Source organism: Zonotrichia leucophrys, chromosome 11 (genome assembly GCF_028769735.1).
Source record: "Zonotrichia leucophrys gambelii isolate GWCS_2022_RI chromosome 11, RI_Zleu_2.0, whole genome shotgun sequence".
Taxonomy (NCBI): domain Eukaryota; kingdom Metazoa; phylum Chordata; class Aves; order Passeriformes; family Passerellidae; genus Zonotrichia; species Zonotrichia leucophrys.
Genome location: NC_088181.1, coordinates 7,506,653 through 7,526,346, shown reverse-complemented (window position 1 = coordinate 7,526,346; position 19,694 = coordinate 7,506,653). Strand labels below are relative to the sequence as shown.

The following is a 19,694-nucleotide window of genomic DNA, read 5'->3' as shown; positions in this document are numbered from 1 at the left end:
TACTTGGGCACCTGCTCCCATAGCCCCAGGTGGAGCCTCCATCAGTCACAGGGAATCTGGTAGTTGTGGTGGTGGAGCCTGGTGTGGTTCCTGTGTGAGTTGGGACACTTGTTTGTACCACAGGCATCGTTGTGGTACCACCTCATGAGGCCCAGAGTACTCCCTCCAGCCCAAGCCAGGACAGTGCGTGGTCTGTGGGTGCAGCTGGCTGCTGAGCTAAGGGGTGCAGCCTTATGGGAATGGTCCATAAGGTGAGGGAGCTGCATGGTTTGTCCCTGGTGCCTGGGGCTGTCCACATGGGCCACTGTCACCGCTGCCATCCTTGCCCCAGCAGGGCCACAGAGTCGGAGCAAAGCAAAAGAAAGCTTTTGGCATAGGGCTGGGGAGGAGCAGGAAACAGGCACAAATCCCTCCTGGCAGGCTCAGCCCTTTTCTGGGAGTACCTGTGGCACCTGCTGCTGCATGTGAGGCTCCTGCCACAGTGCTCAGTGCGGTGCCAGCCATGACCCAGCTTAGCTCTGCCCACAGGCTGGGCATCCCTGAGCAGCACTGCAGCACTGCACTGTGGAAGGAGACAGCCAGAGCCTGCTGGAATATCAAGAATGGATTTATTTAAAAAGTGACAATCACATAGTTCATCTCATGAAGAGCTCTGCAGCACTGGCAGCCTGGTCTTGGCCCCTGCACTCGTCAGGAGCGTGTGGAGTGTGTAATGAGTGGCAGGGAGGCAGCGGCCACAGGGTCCCAGCCCTGACCCAGCCAAGAGGGGTTGGAGACAAACAGCTCGGAGAGCAGTAAGGAAGGTGGTGGGTAGCTGAGGAGGTACATCCCAGCCTGTGGTGCAGAGCTGCTGAGTCAGGCAGGGATGGGCCTCTTGGACGGTACATGGTTAGAAAAAATACAAAACCAAGGTCTCTAGAAAATGTTGATTCTTGCACAATAGAAAATAGATCTACCTGATTTTGGAAAGAAATTTGGTTTTAAACGTCTAGTGCTGATTGTTCCCCCCAGGGTGCAGGAGGGTGGTGCCTTTGGCTCTGCACGCGCTCAGGGGCCTGGAGAGCCCTGGAGAAGGCCCTGGGCAGGCCCAGGTCAGGCCTTCTTCACATCCTTGTGGTGCTCTCGCCGCAGGGCTCGGGGCAGCTTGGGGTTGATGAAGAATCCTTTCAAGAACAAGTCTCGGACAAAGTAGGGCAGGTAGCGGTGTATGAAATACATGATCCCAAGGCCCTGCCCTGGGTAGTAGCGCACGGCTGGGTTGGCAGCCAGAAGCCCCTCTGTGATGCTGTTCACCACCGCACTGAGGTCCTCCACCGCCACCTTCATGAACTGGATGAACTGCTGGTTGATCTCCTCCACATAGTCCTCACCATAGGCCTGCAGCAGCTCCTGGGGCAGGCTGGCCAACAGCTGCTGCTTGTGCAGGTTCCAGAAGGCAGGGTCACACGTTGTCCCTGCAAGGAAACAGTCCCTATGAGCTGTGTGGGTTCCCCCACTCCAGCCCCCTTGCCATGGGTGCCAGCAGCCCCAGTCACCTTCCAGCCTCACAGGAAGGTCCAGCTGAGACCCTGGCAAGGACTGCCATGAGGGAAGTACAGTAGTAGCACCATAGTGGCTCTTGCTAGCCTGAGACTGGACCAGGGGTCTTGGACCCTGCCTGCAGTGGGGATGCTGCTGTCATAAACATGACTGAGCTGCTTTGACCAGTCCTAGTGGTATGGACTGGTCAAGGACTTGATCCTGATGCTGTTTCAATCCATCAAGAGCCCAACGGCCACAGGATAGCCACTGTCCCTGTATGGCTGGAGATGCTCAGAAGCTGCATGCTTGCACTACCAACTGCTCATCCCATTGCTCCATTTTCTGCCTCCCTGGGCTACTTGTCCTTTGCTCACAGGCACAGACAGGAGCAGGCACTGACCCTCTTACCTGTTTTGTAGTATCCAGGCAGGATGAGGCTGACTTTGATGCCCCAGGGCTGGAGCTCGCTGCGGAAGGTGTCCATGACCAGGCTGAGGGCTGCCTTCGAGGCCCCGTAGGCTGCCAGGCAGGGGAAGGGCATGTCACCTGGCAGGAGTGAAAGAATGAGTGAGCCAGTGCTCCAGCAGGGACAGAGGGGAGTGGGGGGAAAGGGCAGGGCTTGTGTAGGGCTGTGTTCCTGGCCCCTGCTTAAGGAAATGGCTTAGGGTTTGTTTTGCTGACAAAACAACTGAAAATAGCTTCAAATTAATGTTTTAATGGGGGGGGAAAGAAAGTGGTGAGGGAAGAGGAAATTGATTTTGCTCCCTGTCCAGCTAAAGCTTGGGAATGTCATCCCCAATGGAGGATTAGAGTGTTTTAATGGGCAAAAAAAAGGGCAGGGGAAAGGAAGTTGATTTTCCCACCCTGGCTGGGGCTGTATCCCCAATGGAGGCACATGACAGCTGGGCTTGGGTTGCCCATGCTGCCTGTGACCAGGCTGACTGTCCCCAGCCCCCATGTCTCCTTGTGTTGGTGGCTGCTGTGGGGTTCAGCAGTGCTGCCAGCTCATCCTAGATATTCCTGGAGCCAGCTGGCTGAGAAGGTTGGAGTGCCTGGGGGTGGGAATTGCACCACACCATGGGGATGCTCAAGCCGTGCCTGGGCTGAGGGTGCTGGGGGTGCTACACTGGAGGGAGGCTGCTCACCTGCAGGGCTGCTCACGGTGACAATGCGGCCACCAGCAGAGCGGAGCAGGGGCAGCAGCCCCTTGGTGAGCTCCAGGGAGCCAAAGAAGTTCACCTCCATGCAGGTGCGGAACTTGCCCAGTGGCGAGAGCTCAGCGTCGGCGATGGTGTCATTGAACCCAGCGTTGTTCACCAGGCCCCAGAGTCCTGTGGGAATGGGATGCTTGAAGAGGTGACCTGAATGGGAAAGCCCCACCCTGGGATTTCCAGCTGCTCCCCAGGCTGATGGGGGTCCTGCAGGGGAATTGTAGGGTGCCCCAGGACAAGAGAGCTTGGCAACGGCTGTTGGCACAGGGACGCAGCCCCCCGTGGAGACACATGGAGGTTTGCCACTGCCATGCTGGCTGCAGGCTGAGGTCCCAGGGAGTTCTGTGGGGTTCTGTGAGGTTGCCAAAGGCAGCTCCTACCTGTGCTGTTGGTGTGGGCCTGGATATGCTGTAGGACACGCTGGATGTCCTCTGTCTTGGTCAGGTCCATCTGCAGCAGCGTCAGCCTCGACGAGCAGCTTTGGCGCAGCTCCTGGGCACCAGGACTCTGCAGGTCCAGCACGCTGGCAAACACCCGAAAGCCCATGATGTCCAAGTGCCTGGCTGTTGCCTGCCCAAAGCCCGAGTCACATCCTGAAAGAGATGGGAAGAGCCTTGCAGTGGCCAGTGACACCCACTGTCTGTCTCCAGCCTCCAAAGATGCCCTAGCTCTGCCTCTCCAACCCCAGGAACCAAGCATCCACCCCAGCATCAGTTTTCCTTGCCTGAGCACCACCTCGGCTCCACACCCTGCTGTAGCTCCTGACTCACTAGGATGTGACCTTGCCCTGGGGCATTTGGAGGTCATGGAGCTGCTCTGTTTTCTCTCCCTTGCAGGAGGAAAAAACACTCTCTTTATCTGCAGCCCCATCGTCCCCAGAGCTGCAGGCAAACCCACAGGCACCAGCAACGCACGGAACAGCGCAGAGCCCTGCAGCGATGCGGGGCCATCAGCCCTCAAAATAGCCTCTAAAAGCTCCATCAAGCACCATTCATAGCTGCCATAAGGCTCCGTGGGAGACTTTTGCCGAATGCCTTTCGCCTCCCAGCAAGTGATCAACAGGCAGAGGACCTCTTTGCCTGGCTGAGGCATGAGGGAATTAAAAAAGGGTGAGGGAAAAAAAAAAGGATTGTGGTCTGCTCCTGCTACCCTTCATCCTTCAAGGGAGCATCCAAACGGGATGGACCCCTCGGAAGAGTACTGGCGCTCCATGCCCGGTCCCAGCCTCATTTCCTCCATCCCTGCTCAAACAGAGGCACCACAGGTGACACTGGCACCTGCAAAGCCACCATCGGGGTGGCTGGGAGACAGCCCGGGCGGGAGCTGGCTGTTGCAGAGCGGTGACAAGGCCAGTGGCCAGGGTGGAGCGGCCAGGATGCAAACAAACAGCAGCAGCAAGGTACAGGCTGTTCCCGGGGCCGATGGCAGCACTGATAGCTCGGGGAGTCTGTGCCACAACCGCTGCCCAGTCACATTAACCATTAACAGGAGAGCGCTGCAGGGGCAGCCCCATGGCCCTGTACCCTCCTGCCCTGCACCTTTGGGTGCTTGTGGGGACATCCTGAAAACCGACCCTGTGTGGCACCTGGAGCCACCCCGGGTGGACACAACAGTGGCCCTGGGGACTGTTACCTCATGAGATTCAGCAACCCTCCGCCAGCCTTTGGGGGTGAGAGGTGGGCACAGGGACTGGCTGCCTCACTCTTCCACACCCCCAAGTGGGATCAGGCACAGCTCTTGGGGTGCCAGCTAAGCATCAGTTCAGTGTCTCTGTCCCAGTTCCCAGCTCAGTTTTACTCCGTTGCTGCGTCAGAAACCTGTAATTAAACCTCTGGCCAGAGGCCAGAGTGATAACACAGCCCAGAGGTGCTCAGTTGGCAGGAAGGGGCTGCAGGGGCCTCCCTTTCCCACACAACACCCCACACTCATCATGGATATGTGCCAGGTTGGCTCAGCATCACCCCAGCATTGTCCCAGGCATTGCCCCAGCATCACCCCCAGAACCCTGGTCCGCAGGGCATGCTGAAGGTACAGCACATCCACCTCTCCCCTCCCTAGGAGCAGTGCATACTGCCAGCAGACACAGATAAGGTGCATTTCACCTTTCCAAGCAGTGCAGGAGAAAACTGCAATAAAGATAAGGTTTAAAAATAAAAGTTCTCGTGGCCGCAGCCTCACCATGACGCAGCTGACAGGAGGGTTACCTGCATTGCTCCCATGCAGCTGGCAAGAAAAGCTTCCAGTCCAAACATGAAGCTTTCTATCACCACGTAACTCTCAAAACCCCGGGAAACAGCCCAAAAAACTGAGCCAGGTTTGCTGGCTTCTTATGGGCAAGTCTGGCAAGGAGGTAGCAAACACAGCCACATGCTGTCCAAGTCAGGCAGGGTTTGTTTTGCCTTAGAGGAGCAGGGCAGTCAGAGGGTTTGTTTCGGAAGTTCTAATTTATTCACACACATACCAAATAAAAAAACTCCTGGGAGGCTGGCCGGAGGCCCAAGGCCAGGAGGGTGAGGATGCTCTGGTGTTATTTAAGGTCTTCGCTGCTGCTCAGCTTCCCATCCGCTGTGCTCAGGCATGGCCAAGAGTGCAGGGAGGGACAATGAACCCCCTGGGCCCATAACACGTGGCCCCAAAGCATGGCAGCTTTCCCAGGGCCATGTTCACTCCCCATGGCCACCAGCACATGAGCTGCTGGCCACGCCGGAGCTGGCACAGGAGCCATTGCCGCTGGCCCGGCCCCGCCGGGAGCGCTGGAGCCGTGCAGTCTGTGCAGCCCCAGCAAGGCTGGCGCTGGGCTCGCTGCCCTCCCAGGATGCTGCATCACGAGGAGATGCCGGCGCCAGTTCCCCCCGCCCCAGCTCCCAGCTTGCCAGCTGGTTTCACAGTCCTGCTGGAGGGAGGGACGTGGTCAGATCAAGCACAGGAGCCCAGCACTGGGAGCGCAGCAGAGGAGAGCAGGTACCTTGAAGCCCCCTGCATCGCATCCCCACGGACCCTGGGCCAGCAGACAGAGGCTTTTGCTGCAGCAGGAGCAGAGCAAAACCTGAGTCCAGGTTGCAAAATCCAGCAGCCCTGCACAGGCTCAGCAAGCCGGGACAAACTCCTGCACCAGGGGCTGGCCGGACATTTTCCAGAGCAGCGGGTCAACAGCAATTCCTGAGAACTTTACAAAAGCTGCAGCCACTTCAGCGGCTCCCCAAAGAGTGAGAGATGCAAGCCTCCACTAGAATTTTGGCATGACAAGCCCCAATTTTACTTATCTTGAGCAAGCAAAAAGGTTTGGCCTCCGGCATCATCATAAGGGGTGCCCTCCTACCCACTCGGGGAGGGAAAGAGGACTGACACCACAGCATCTTGCATCATTGTCCAGAGCTGCTCCTCACGGTGACAGCAGAGCCACCGCCGGGGCTGAGCTGTGCCAGCTGGGCAGCTCCCAGCCAGCCCGCAGCGCTCGCCTTCCTCACTCCAGGAGCCGGCCGGAGCTGCAGTCCCGGTTTGGTGCGGACACATTTCTTTCAGGTGAGTCAGGCATGGCACGCTCTGACATTCTGCTGTCTCAGGTATTCACCCTGCTCTCCTGCACCAGCACCAAGGCCACCATACACAGACATGCTCAAAATTAGTGCTACAGTTTTCTGATTGGAGCAGAGAGGGTCAGTAACACAGCTGTGACCCGGGAGCTGCTGAACCACAACCACCTGCCTGCCCCTGCCCCCACTGCTGGCACGGTACGTGATGGAGGGCTGGCAGCACAGGTCTGCAGTGCTCACCCCAGCACAACCTAGGAGTGACTTTCCTTCCCAAACTGTGAGCTGAGAGTCCCCATCCATGAGCCATGAGCTGTGCAGGCTCATTCTGGAGCTTTGGAATTGCAAGCTGGGCACCTTAAGCCGAGTTACAAGCCAAGCTTCTTCATCCCCAAGCCATGAACTGTGTACATCCTCAGCCTCATCCCTGAGCCATAAACTGAGCACCCTCATCTCTGAACCAGAAGTTGTGCATCCTTATGACTTCTGTATCCTGAACCATGCACAACCTGTGAGGACCAACAAAAACTTAAGCAGTGAGAATCACAGCTTGGCTAAAGAATTCCCATGTGCCTGCAAAACTGCCCAGAGCCCGTTGGGTACAGTGGGCAGCTCCCTGGATCTGGTCCCTCCACAGCCACCCCAGCTGAGGACCCTGGTGTGGATGCTGAAGAGGGGTTGCCCCAGGGCTGAGCACCCTTGTGATGGACCAGCTCCCCCATAGTCACCCTAGCAGTGTGGTCAGTCAGCAGCCCTAGGGGCTGTGCCCCAGGCACCTGGCAGCAGGACAGCTGGAGGCATCCCTTGAGGATACTTCATCTTCTACCAACTGGGAGCTTACCAGCTGAGTTGGGCATTCAGAAGGACATCATCCCCTCCACCCCCATCAGCTCTGCAGGCCCTTGCCTGGGTGCCCCCTGCTGCTCCTCAAATCCCAGGACATCAATCCCCCCTCCCCAAAGAGCTTTAGGGCTGTGTGTCCCACCACCCTGTCCAAGAGGCCAAGGTGGAGCTGTCACCAGGCTCAAGGACACCATCAACCGGGCTCCAAGGCCGAATGATTAGCCACTTGTTTCCATGGGCTCAAGCTCAGACCCTGCCTGGGATGCCAAGCTAAATGTGGCCTTCTGGCTCTGACAGGATTCACTGCCATCATGGATCCATGGATTCTCTGGGCACAGTATGGGATTTAGCAGCACTGAGGGAGGCTCAGCTGGGTGCCTGAGCAGGCACTGATCCCAACTCAGCTGTTTGTCTCAGGTCCATCCTGGGAGTGTGACCACCTCATGGGTGCAGAAGCACAGGACAAGGTGGCACCAGCTGGGGATGGTGCCATCAGAGGGGATGGCAGTCCCCCAGAGGAACCCAAGGAGGAGATCTTTGCACAGTGCAGGTCCAGGCATGATAAAATGCCCAGCAAAATCTTGTGTGGGCAGGACAAGGCCCAGTGGCCAACACCTTCTGGATGCTCACACATTTGGAGCAAGGAGTGATAAAGGGGTGATGTCAGCCCTGGGCAAGAGGGAGCAAATTCTTGGCAGGGCACAGGAGAGGGAGGGGAAGGCAGGGGCACCTGTCCCCACAGCAGCTGGGCCACCACAGCCATGCACTAGCCCTGGCTCCCCAGCCAGGCATTAGCCACCATCTGCCCACACCCAAGGTAATTCTGTGGGAGTGGGCCTGGAAAGGGGCACCCACAGCCCCCAACCCATGCAGTGTCATCACTGTTCACAGGAAACACCACCCCAGCCACTGGCTTGCATGGCATGCCATGTCCCCATTCCCTGGGAGCAGCCCTCGTGCCCAAGCACAGACAGACAGGGCTGGGGTGGCAGCAGGCCTGGTGATGTTACTGCTGGTCCTCAGCACTGGGGTTCAGGAAGCCACAAGCCTAATTAAATTAAGTTAAAGCCAGAAGATACCTTTAGGGATGACCCAAATCCCATCCCCAAATCCCTAGTGAGTGGATAATGCAGGAGCCCCCCACCCAAGCAGCCTGGCTGTGCATCCCTGCAAAGCCTCAGCCTCCTTCCTGAGCAGGACCTGAGCCAAGGGGGGCTCACACTGCCCCTGCTCCCCTAGGACCACCCCCCTGTGCGACACAGTCGGCACAGGCATTGCTGATGGCAGGATAGACACATCCCTCCAACAGGTCCTGTGGGTCAGACCAGGGGTCAGACAAACCCTCAGCCCCACAGGGAGACTCATGACAGAAGGCAGAGCTCAGAATGCCCATGGCAGGGGGTACATGGGTGACCCACCCCTCCGTGTGCGGGGACAGAGCCAGATGGTGTGAATTACAATGGATTAGCCAAGTGTTCCTGGGGCCTCACAGTCATCACCTCCACCCGGGAAGTTATCTCCCACTTAACAAAGAGAAGGGGGGAAATGTGATTTTCTGCCTAGACAACCAACACAACCAGACAGGGATGACGTGGAGCCCCCAGGCCAGTGTGAATGCACCCATAGCTTCTGGATTAAAGGCCATTTCTCAGGAGCTTTACTGGTGCATCCATGCTGGGGACTGATTGCACAAAAGCAGCTGGGCAATAAGAAAAGTGTCAGGGGCCACAGCCCTCCTCATCGCTGTCACTAAAAGCCACCCAGACGCCTTCTCCCCCACCAAAGCTGTGAGCAGCAGATGCTGCTTGCCACCAGTGGGGCTCATGAACACAGGAGCTTGTTAGTGCCCTGGGACAGCAGGACAGGAACGAGCCCGGCCACCCCCTGCAATGCAAGGCCCGTGCCGGGGGGGATGCTCAGAGAGGCTGGGACCCAGGAATGAACCCAGCCCTGGCGTGGCAGTGGCGCTGCTGCGGTGAGCAGTGACCCTGGGCTCACAGGCTGGCGGGGGTGGGGGGAGGAAGTGCCACCCCCAGCCTTGCTGTGACACTTCGCAGAAAGAGAGCACAGGAATTTCCTAGAAGCAGCCGCTCACCGCACACCGGGGCTGGATGGCATCTTCCGGCAGCTGCTGTCTCCAGCAAGGGGAGATCCTCTCCCCAAAGGGAGCAGTGAGACTCTCACAGCCAAGAATTTCATCTTGCAGCAGGCAGGGATACACAAGAGAAGTCATAAGCACAGACTTCACCTGGCACAGGCTGTACGTGAGAGCTAATCTGGGATGGATGGATGGCCCTCCAAGGGGAAGTTGTGAAGAGCTATGGTGATAGCTGGGTTAATAATCACCCTCAAAGGGAACATGGTGAACTGGAACATGGAGCTGACAAAGCCTCGAAAGCCATCCATCAGGAAGAGCTGTCGCTGGGAAGGACACCCATGGCCCAGAGACAACTCGACCAGATCACTCAGGATCAAGTGCCACTCAAGATCAGTGCCAATGGCAAGCTGGCACTGGTGACACATCCACCTGGGCTCTTGGAGAGAGAGACTGGGTAGGAAACAGGCTGGGAAGCCAGAAAGCTCCACTGGCTCTCTGTAATATCTGGAGATGCTCCTGGGGAATAAGGTGGTGGCAATAAAGCCATGGCTGGGGCACCTGCTGGAGGGCACCTCTAGTCTGCAAAAGGGCTCTCCAGGGACTCCCAGCAGGCCAGAGAACCAGCAGCCAAGCCCCATATCCATCCCTCTTATGTGCTAACAAGCAAAGAGAGGCATTAGGTCATGCCTAAGGTCTGCTACAGGCAGGGCTAATCCATCCACAGGCAGCTGAAGGGAAGAACAGCTCTTCTACATGGACCACCATGAGCCATCACCACCCAGGGACATCTCAGGGTAGGTGTTTTTAGCCAGGACAGCAAAGCACCACAGTCATGGCATGACCAGGAGAACCTCTAACCACGTGGTGGGACAAATCAGCTGTGGGAGAGCCTTGAAGTGCCACCCACACAGCACTGTGGGCAAGTCACAAGTGATGCCAGCAGGGACAAAGCCATGCTGGGACAGTGCTGACCAAAGCACTGTCAGAGCAAGCCCAGGGGATCACCCTGTTAAGCATCTCAGAGTTTGCAGCACCCCAATAAGGCTACAGCAGTTTTAATGGAGCACTAGGGGTGATATTTAGGGGTATTTTGGTGATGAGATATTTCTTTGCTTGTAGGGTGCCAGCTCATCACTCTCCTTGTCACAAGAGTAAACTCCCACCTCATGCCACAATCCCAAGCAAGCAGAAGTGGTGCAAGCCCTGCCCATTCCCACATCATGATGGTCTCTACAGCTGCACCAACTATTTTCTTTTGCAGCTTCCAGATCCATGTGAAGCGGGGGACTTTTTTTTTTTTTTTTTAGAAACAGAGCAAAACACTTGAGCAAACACCAACTGAGCTTCTGCCAAACAGCTTTTGAAATACACTGAGCTGTTCAAGCCCCCAGGCTCAGAGCTGTGCCTCATGACATCCTCAACCCACCTGCCCTTTCCATACACAGCTCAAGTGTATGGAAAGGGCAGGTGTCCCCTCCTTACTCTTCATCTGCAGCTCTAACCAGCTCTTCAGAATAAGAGTTTGAGTATCATAAGGCTACTTTGGTGCATTTTCCCCAAAATACATCAAGGTGGCCCTCCAGGCTGATGTGCTTGGACATAGCTGTGCTGATCCAGGCAATGCCAGGGCAGCACCCACACATGCCCTTCAGCTTAGGCAGAGCCCAGCACAACAGCTGAAAGAGTGGGACAGAATTCATCCTGGGATGGCTGCACACCCCAGGTTGGAGCTTATCCCCACCTGGACCCTAGAGAGGAACAAACATTGGTCTCAGTGGGTTACTCATGACAGGATGAGGCCCTTGTAACCCAGAGAAGCTGCAGCTGCCCCATCCCTGAAAATGTTCAAGGCAAGGTGGGATGTGGCTTGGAGCAACCTGGTCTAGTAGAAGGTGTCCCTGCCCATGGCAGGGGGGTTGGAACAAGATCGTCTTTAAAGTTTATTTCAATCCAAACCATTCAGAGCTTCTATGAATCTGAGAGGCCAGACTTTCAGAGCTGCCACAGAAGACATCAGGGCAGGTACCTGAGCTTTCCAGCCCATCCCTTCTCTCTGTTCCCAGCCTGCCTGGGAGTCACTCGCCATCTGGCTCCACAGGGTCAGCCACCCAACAAGAGGAAGTGCTGCCGCAAAGCCTGTAAAGCCAAAAACTGCTTTTCAAGATTACAGCCTCAGAGCCAGCAAATCCCAGGACAGCGCCATGTGTGACAGGGAAGCCAGCTCCCGAGGGGAAAGCTGATAAAGCTCAGGGGCTGGCAGCTCTCCAGGGGAGAAGGAAGCAGAAGTGATACGTTGCACATACAAGCTGAGACAGAAGAATGGGAGATGGTGGATATACCACAGCCACTGAGGGGAGCAGGAAAGGAGGTAACAGGCACATGCTGTTAAGAAGAGAAGCTCCTAAACTATACCTGTAGCAACATACTGACAGCATGAGGGCAGTTTTTCCACCTTATCATAGAAAATTTGAGCATTTTCCACCTTAGTATAGAACAGTTAGGTTGGAAAGGACCTTATAGGGTCATCCAATTCCAGCACCCCTGCCATGGGCAGGGCCACCTTCCACTAGCCCAGATTGCTCCAAGCCCCATCCATCCTGGCCTTGGAGGCTCCACAGCAGTACCTCAGATCTGACATGACAGGAGGGACATGAGGAGGTGAAGAGGTACAAAAGCCCCACAGCCTTTCCTCCTCAGGAAATAAAATAAGCCTCTCCAGCTGGAGTTTTAGACCAGCACTGAAAGAAGACTATGGGGAGAAGGCAAGGATTTGGTGGAAACACCTTGAAGTGCCCCCTCAAACAAAACCCTGGCTGGGCAAGTCCACCAACCCTGTGCTGTGCTCCCAGCAGTAAAAGCAGCAACTGGCTCTTCTGTAACCAGATCCTGGCTTGAGGGGAGCTAGACTCAACAGTGGGTAACCCAATCCCAGACCTCATTAAAAATGTGCTGCTCATTGGACTAGAGGGCAGCAACTGCCTACACTTCTCTCCTCCCGAAAGCATCCGTTCCCATCTGACAATCTCATTTCAGCAGGGAAGTCTTTGCTTTGTTGCTCTCATGTCCCCACATAACCCTGAGGTTAATCAAGCCAGCTTGGGTTTCTCTACCAACTCCAGTCTCCCACAGTATGAAACCTCAGTGCGTTTTTCCTCCTAATTAGCTGTGCTCATCATTTTTGGTTAACGGTGCTAAAAACTCCCACCTCAACAGGTCTGTGTCATTAGTAGGCTTCTAAAGTGCTTATTTTATAGATAAGTGAGAAAAAGCCAAGCATATCTATCCACATGCCTGTGGTGAGCAGGGGTAGGTATCTATTTCTGAAGAAACCTCACGTGGGAAAGAAGAATCCTAAATCCATGGAGGGCTGCTGACAAAGCGGGGGGAGAGCTTCAGCCCTGCAGATAGAGGCAGAAAAAACAGCTTTCCTGCTCTGTTCCCAAAAGCCAGCAGCAAACCCTATAACTAGAGTTAAATGTTGCCTTTTTTTTTTTTTTAATTTTTTTTTTTTTTAACTGCAAGCATACCAGGAATTGCTTGTACACCAGGGCTGGAGTTTGGGTGTTTGATTTTGGTCCTGTCCCACCCCTCAGCTTGGAGGCAGCAGCTGCCTCTGCTGTTAATTTTTAATGGATTCTGGAAAAATTAGAGCAATTTCAGGGAATAGGCTGATTTTCAGCTTTCACTTATAGAATCACAGAATGGTTTGGTTTGGCAAGGACATGAAAGATCACCTGGTTCCAACCCCCTGCACTTAGGTTGGGGAAAGATCCCAGGTACCTCTGAGCTGGATCACTGGCTCCAGAAGCAGAGTGAAAGTCACCTATGGAGAGCTGCAGCACCTTTGCACAAAGCATTTCTCACAGCAAGGCTGCAGGCAGGCTCAGCACCAAGCACAGGCTGTGAGTGTGCTCTGCAGGTGCTCTGGCCACGCCGTGGTGCAGAGGTGCCCATCCCAGAGCCAGCCCTGAATCCTTGACCCCGGCATTTCTCAGTCACCTTGTTTAGCTGGAAAATAGATCTAAGACAACATCAAAGTCCAGACTGCTTTTTTTACCACAGAAAGGGATTTACCTTCATGGCAGAAAGCAAGAGTCCCAACATCTGGATTGAATCACTCAGTCCTGCTGCAGCCAGCAGATGCTTCAACATCTGTGGAGTCCATGGGAAGCACTGCAGCACTGCAAGTTGCAAAGCCTCTGTTAACCTTGAACACGATCTGAAGCTCTGACCCATTTCAGATTGTTAATGGGCCATGCAATTGTAACAAGAACGCTTCACCAGGAAAGCCACACTTTCCCTGCAGCCAGGAAGGAGGAGAGAGGAGGACAGGGCAGGTTTGGGTCTGGGCAGCCTGACCAACAACCAGTTTTGCTCACAGAGATGATTTGTTGGAAGACAGATCAATCTGCAGGTGCTCCTAGCTTCCTTCACAGGCTGCACCAAGGAAGAGCAAGGATACAAGAGACCCAGACTGCTTCTGTCAGGTGGCAATCCTGATGTTTGGGGTTATTGGAGAGCTAATTCAGGTACCACCATTATAGACAGAACAACAATTCACTATTTTCAACTTTCCATCCAAGCTGAAGCATATGAACCAATATCATAACTCCTGTCCTCCTCTGCTCTGGCAAAGCCCTGCAGGCAGGCAGACTCTCTGGGCTGATTTGCATTTGGTGCTTTTCAAGGATCTGCAGTAAATCGGGCAATTGGCTACTGTCCAAAGAACCACCCCACACAGTCACACAAGGCAGAGCTACACAACAGCAAGAGGCTCCTCCAGCTGCTCTGTGGAGCCCTGGGATGCTCCTGGCCGTCCCTCCACCACCTCCAGGCACCCAGGTGTGTTGGATGGTTTCAACAGACTCACTGAATTCCACAGGCATCTGCTAAGATCACAGGAACCAAAGGATGTTGTAAGTTCATGTCTAAACTGACCCAGCCAAAGCCCAGCCTTGCACAAAGCACTGCCAGCCTGAATCTGGAGAGGCCAAGAAATGGCAGCTCATCATCTCCCTCCCTCACCTCCCTGTCCTGCTCCAGAGGCTGGACTGCTTTTTGTATCAATTCCCAGTGGGAAGCAGTATGGGATATAATAGTCCTCCTCTTTGTTCACACAGCTCTGAGGAGTCCAGTGGCCCTAAGAACACCCAGCAGTGCCATTTCACATTTGGGAAGGGGGATGCACACACAAACCAGCTGTTTGGTGTTTGGAGCCAGCAGCTCTCAGTGAGCCACTGCTCCCACTGGCCCAGAGGTGCCAGCCAGCAGCACCAGCACCCTGGAGTGCCCTGTCACACCCTTGGTGAGGGATGCCAGGTATTGGCTGCCTTGCAGCTTCCCCGTGCTGGATCAGGCTCTGGTCAGGCAGCTGCCCATGCCAACCCTGCCCACACTGCAGGTATGTTTGTACCTTGTGGTTTTCTGAGTTTGGCTAAAGCCTGTGCCAGGTGTGGGCTCATCTTTAAGGCAAGGGCAGGCTCAGGACAGCAAACCAAGGGAAGCATGGAGGTAGCTGCTGCCTCCCTCCCAGCCCAGGCCAAGCAGCTGATCTCTCCCCTCCTCATCCCCACCATCCTCCTGGGACTGACCTCTCCCAGCCCCTGGCTGCACAGGAGGGCATTCTCCTCCTCCCTGAAAACATCTGTTACATCTCCTAGGAATACAGGATTAACACTTTCCTCACCCTCTACCCCCAGCCAGGCTGCATCCACCAGAGCCATGCTCCTGGAGCAGCTGGACCATTGGGATGCAGAACAAAAGCCCCAAGGTCACAACCCCAGCCCACAGCACTGCAGGGACTAGTGACCACTCACTTTGCTAGCCCAGGGGATGCCTCATGGGAAAGCACAGCATTCCTTGCTCCCCTCTAGCAGCAGGTGGCTGCCCATCCCTGCTCCAGCCAAACCCCAGTCCCATGTGCAACAGTCAAAATGCAGACCTGCAGCAGATGGGAAACGCCACAACTTTCCAGCCCCTGCTGCTACCACAGGGTCAGCAGCTTTGCTCTGCAGCAGCTCTACAGCTGCTCTGCTATTTTCCCACTGAGCTGCACAGTTAGTTTTCCTTCAATCCCTGCCACAATTAAGTTTTATTTAGCCAGTGATGTCCGAACAGCACATGGGGCTGGAGCATCACATGCGGAGCTCAACTTAGGGTTGTTCCTGGAGAGAGTGGGCAGCTGGAAGAGCTGAAACTCATCACCTGGGAGATAGAGCAGCACTGCAGCCACCTTAACGTGCCCCAGATAAGCATCACTGAACCTGCTGCAGGATTAAGACAGCGGCCAAGATGCGTATACAAGGAAATGATGCCCAAAGATTTTCAGGCTGAAACCTGCACTGCTCCATCAGAAGGGGACTTTGAGCCATTTCTCAGTTGATCTGCAAAGTCCAGCACAACACACAGCATGGCAGAAGTTCTGTCCCTGACCTCACACACCTTCAATGAGGCCCAGCATTGCCAGCATCATGCTTATGCTGCTCTCTCTGCCAGGCTTTGCTTCCCATTGGCAAGAGGAGGAAGGTCAGGCTGCCTTTCTCCCCGAGCTGATCCTTCCAGGCTGCTCCCACAGGAGACAGGAGCAGCTACTCAATACCTAGTTGGCTGGAATTAATCCATAAAAGAATCAGGCTAATTACTATGCAAATGCTCAAGTGAGGGATGACATCCCCAGCAAAACAGCCCTCACATCTGCCCCTTGGCAGGCACTTGCCAGAGCAGCAGCACGGAAACGCCAGTCCCGCACCACGGGCTGCGCCTCGAACCTGTAAAACCACAAAGTATTTACAGCCAAGAGCAAACACATCAGAGCTGCAGAGGTGCCACCTCAATGCACTGGGGCAAGAACACCTTGTTCCAGTCACTGACTCACTAATTATATAGGCAATGCCAGGGAGCCAGGGCTGCCAGAGCTGGTGTGCCACAGGGCACCTGTGAGCGCATGGCTGTCAGACATCCTCCCCAGGCAGCCCTACCCTGCTGCAGCTTTGACCTTCACTCAGTTGAATCATTCATTCATCCACTGCCTTGCTCTTCTGATCTTCCTTCTCCAGAGGGAATTCCCTGCACTTCCTACTGCTGCTACAGGACCCTTCAAGCTGGAAGGGGAACCCAGGTCTTGCTTTAATTTTCTAGGAAACAAACAAACTCCCTTCTCCCGCTTCAGCACCTCCAAGCCCAGCACAGACATCCCCACCAGGATGCAGGCTCCTGTCCTTGGGAGCACTGCCAAGGTCATGCCCAGAAGTTTCCCTCCCCTCTGCATCCACGAGGAGCCAGCAGCACCTTCCAGGCACACCTGGAGCAAAAACCACCCCAGCTCCAGCACTTCCTCCTCTTCTCTCCACTGCCATTGCCTCACAGCAGTGCACTGCTGACCCTGGCTCTCATCCTGCAGTTCCACTGCCAGGAGGAAGGAGTGAGAAACCATGTATATACCGAGATATCCTAAAGAGCTTTAGCCAGCAAGACAGAGCTATGCAAAACTTGGGAGCGTAGCATATTCTCTAAGGAGCTCAGGACCACAGAGAAGCTTTGGACCAGGCAGCCCAAAGAGGAGGCAGGCAGCAACTGGACAGCATTTCCCAAGGATACCCACACAGTGGAGGACCTTGTCACCAGCAGCTCCCTGGATGGAGCTCTGGATGAAGCAGTGATGCTCAGCACTAGGTAGCCAGCCCTGTTGAAGCCTCTAGAGATACTATGAGAACGTTTCCAAGAACAAGTACAACTCCAGAGGGGAGGAAGGGAGGGGGAGAAGAGGAGAGGGAAGCCCTTGGACCAGCCGACGGGGTCCAAAGCCAGCTCTGTCCCATCTAATCTCAGGGCTTCCAGAGGAAGCAGCTCTCAGCATCATGCTGCAACTAGTGGTCAACACTCGAGGGGCCATTGCAACTCCCTGCTTCGCGGGGCAGATACAGCCTGGCCGGTTCTGCTTGGACGTGGAAGAGGATGAGGGATGCGCTGGCAGCGGTGGCTGGTCCCCAGCGGGACCCCACAGACAGCAGCGTCCTGCTGCCTGCGGGACACCCCACTCCGCTCCCCGCCGAGCCCAGGCGGTGCCGTCGGGGCGTCGAGGCCGTGTCCCCGCACTCACCTGTGACAAGGACGGCTCTGCCCGCCACCGGCAGCAGCCCGCGGGGCGCCGCCCGCCACAGCAGCAGCCCGGCGGCGGCGGCGGCCAGGGCCAGCCCCAGGGGCAGCGGCAGCCAGGCGCGGCACAGGCTCTGCAGCGCGGCCAGCAGCGCCAGCGGCAGCACCAGCCCCCGGCCCAGCGGCGGCCCCAGCCCCCGGCCCGGCCCCGGCGCCCGCCGCGCCGCCCGCAGCGCCAGGCTGCCGGCCAGAGCCGCCCACAGCGCGCCGTGCGCCCAGCGCTCCAGCCCCGGCTCCATCCCGGTCCCGATCCCGGGCCCGGCACGGCCCCGCCGCTGCCGCTCGCCCGCCCCGCCGCGCCCGTTTATAGCCGCCCGGCGGGGGAGCGGGGCGGGGCGGGACCGGCCGCCGCCAATGGGAGACGGGCGGGACGGGAGCGCCGGGCACCGGGAGCGCCGGGCACCGGCACCGGCAGCGGCGGCCGAGGAGGGGGGAAGGCGGAGCACCTTGGTAGCCACGGCTCGGCTCGGCTCGGCGCGGCGCGGCGCGGTACTGCGAGGCACGGCTTGGGACATCGTGCTGCCTGGGTAGGCGCGGCTCGGCTCGGCACGGTTTGGCTTGGCTCAGTGCTGCTCAGGATGTTCTGCTGCCTAGGTAGGTGCGTTCAGTGTTGCTTAGTCTGGCATGGCTCAGCTCAGCTCAGCTAGGGTCATGATGGCACCCAAATAGATTCAGTTCAGCACAGCTTGGGGCATTTTGCCAGCTCAGTAGACATGGCTCATCTCGGTCAGCGCAGCTCAGCTCAGCTCAGCCCTGCTCAGGACATTTTGCCACCTAAGTAGGCACAACTCAGCTTGGTCCAGCTTGGCACAGCTCAGCTCAGAACAGCGCAGGACACCGTGCCACCTCAATTTGCACAGCTCAGCTCAGCACAGACCAGGAGATGATGATGTGCCAGATAGTCACAGTTTGGCTTGACTTGGCTTGGCTTGGCCCAGCTGAGCACAAGACATTGTGCCACCTCAGTAGGCACAATTCACCTCAGCTTGGCATAGCTCAGTCTTGCTTGGGACACGATACCACTCATTTGAGCTGAGTTTGGCTTGGCCCAGCTCAGCTCAGCTGAGCCCTGCCCTGCCCTGTACATTGTGGTACCTCAGCAGGCATGGTTCAGCTTGGCACAGCTCGGTTCGACTCAGCTCAGAACATTCTGCCACCTAGATAGGTGCAATTCATCTCAGCTCAGCTTGGTTCAGCACAGCTCAGGACAGTCAGGACACTCAGGTAGACTCAGCTCAGTTTGGCCTGGCTTAGCACAGCTTGGGATGTCATACCACGTACAGGACAGCTGAGCTCATCTTGGCACAACTCAGGACAAGGCACCACCTAGGCAGGCACAGCTTAGCTTGACACAGCTTAGCTTGGCTTGGCTCAGCACGTCTTGAGACATCATGCTGCCTAAATAGGCACAGCTTAACTCAGCAGAGCTTGACATGGCTCAGCATGACTCAGCTCAGCACGGCTTAGGACATCATGGTACCTAGGCAGGCACAGTTCAGCTTGATGTGGCTCAGATCTGCTCAACGCGGCTCAGCTCAATTCATCTCAGCCCAGCATGGTTCAACTCGGTTCAGTATGGCTTGGTTATACAGCACCGACAGCACAGCTCAGCTCAGCTTGGTTTGGCACAGCTCAGCACGTCATGCCACCTAGGTAAGCACAGTTCAGCTCAGCTTGGTTCAACTTAGCTCAGCTTGGCTTGGTTTGGCCTGGCACAGTTTGGCTCAGGCAGAGCTTCCTGGCAGGAAGTGCCATGGCATCCAGGGAGGCTTGGCAGGAGGGAGGCTGCCCGAGCCAGAAGCAGTGCCACCAGCACCCACGCCCCGTGGGACAGGGGAGCACAGGGCATGGCCACCATCAGGGCCAGCCCTCAATCGGGTCCCCCTGCACAGGGCAGCGCCCTCAGGCCCTGCTGGGGAGCACCAGAGGAGCAGTGGCTGCCCAGCTCCTGCTTGCCTTGGCCAGCCATGCTCAGTTCCTCAGTGCCCAGAGCAGGCAGGTGAGGTGTGAATCTCTCCCAGCTGCTCCCTGTAACTTGGGGACAGTGACTCCAGGGGGATCCCAAACCATTTCTCACACCCAAAGCAGGCACTGCTCTGCCACTCACATACCTGGTGTGATTCTGGGGCTGCAGCAGGGTGAGCCATGCTGGGAGCTCAGGTCCTGGCTTGCCCCAGCGAAGCCTGGGGAAGCCCTGCCATGCAGTGCTGGGTGCCAGGTCCGTGCCACCTCTAGCAGCTACTGGCAGGAGCTCCCTGCACCACCTGGCTGGGGGACAAAGTCCTCTCCTTCCCAGGTTAATTACACAGGGTAATTGCTGCCGCTGGGCTCGCTTTA

The 19,694-nt window shown here is 56.4% G+C and overlaps 1 protein-coding gene across 1 annotated transcript; it reads right to left on the bottom strand.

Annotated features, from left to right (window-relative positions):
• Positions 1-38: 38 nt before the first annotated feature.
• Positions 39-17,872, bottom strand: HSD11B2 (hydroxysteroid 11-beta dehydrogenase 2). Its single transcript, XM_064723531.1, has 5 exons — positions 17,302-17,872; positions 3,113-3,325; positions 2,667-2,852; positions 1,930-2,067; positions 39-1,454 (listed from the first exon to the last, which is right to left on the bottom strand). Exons 1-5 carry the CDS (start codon positions 17,870-17,872, stop codon positions 1,093-1,095), a joined length of 1,470 nt encoding a protein of 489 aa, XP_064579601.1. The 3' UTR covers positions 39-1,092.
• Positions 17,873-19,694: the final 1,822 nt, after the last annotated feature.

What these genes read in the sequence shown, in the direction of transcription:
- HSD11B2 (XM_064723531.1), bottom strand. Translation starts at nt 17,872, where the DNA reads ATGTCCCAAGCCGTGCCTCGCAGTACCGCGCCGCGCCGCGCCGAGCCG. An exon ending in CAGAGCCGTCCTTGTCACAG is followed by an intron (nt 3,326 to 17,301) that starts GTGAGTGCGGGG and finishes CATCTCTTTCAG; the next exon opens with GATGTGACTCGGGCTTTGGG. An exon ending in GCCTGGATACTACAAAACAG is followed by an intron (nt 1,455 to 1,929) that starts GTAAGAGGGTCA and finishes GTTTCCTTGCAG; the next exon opens with GGACAACGTGTGACCCTGCC.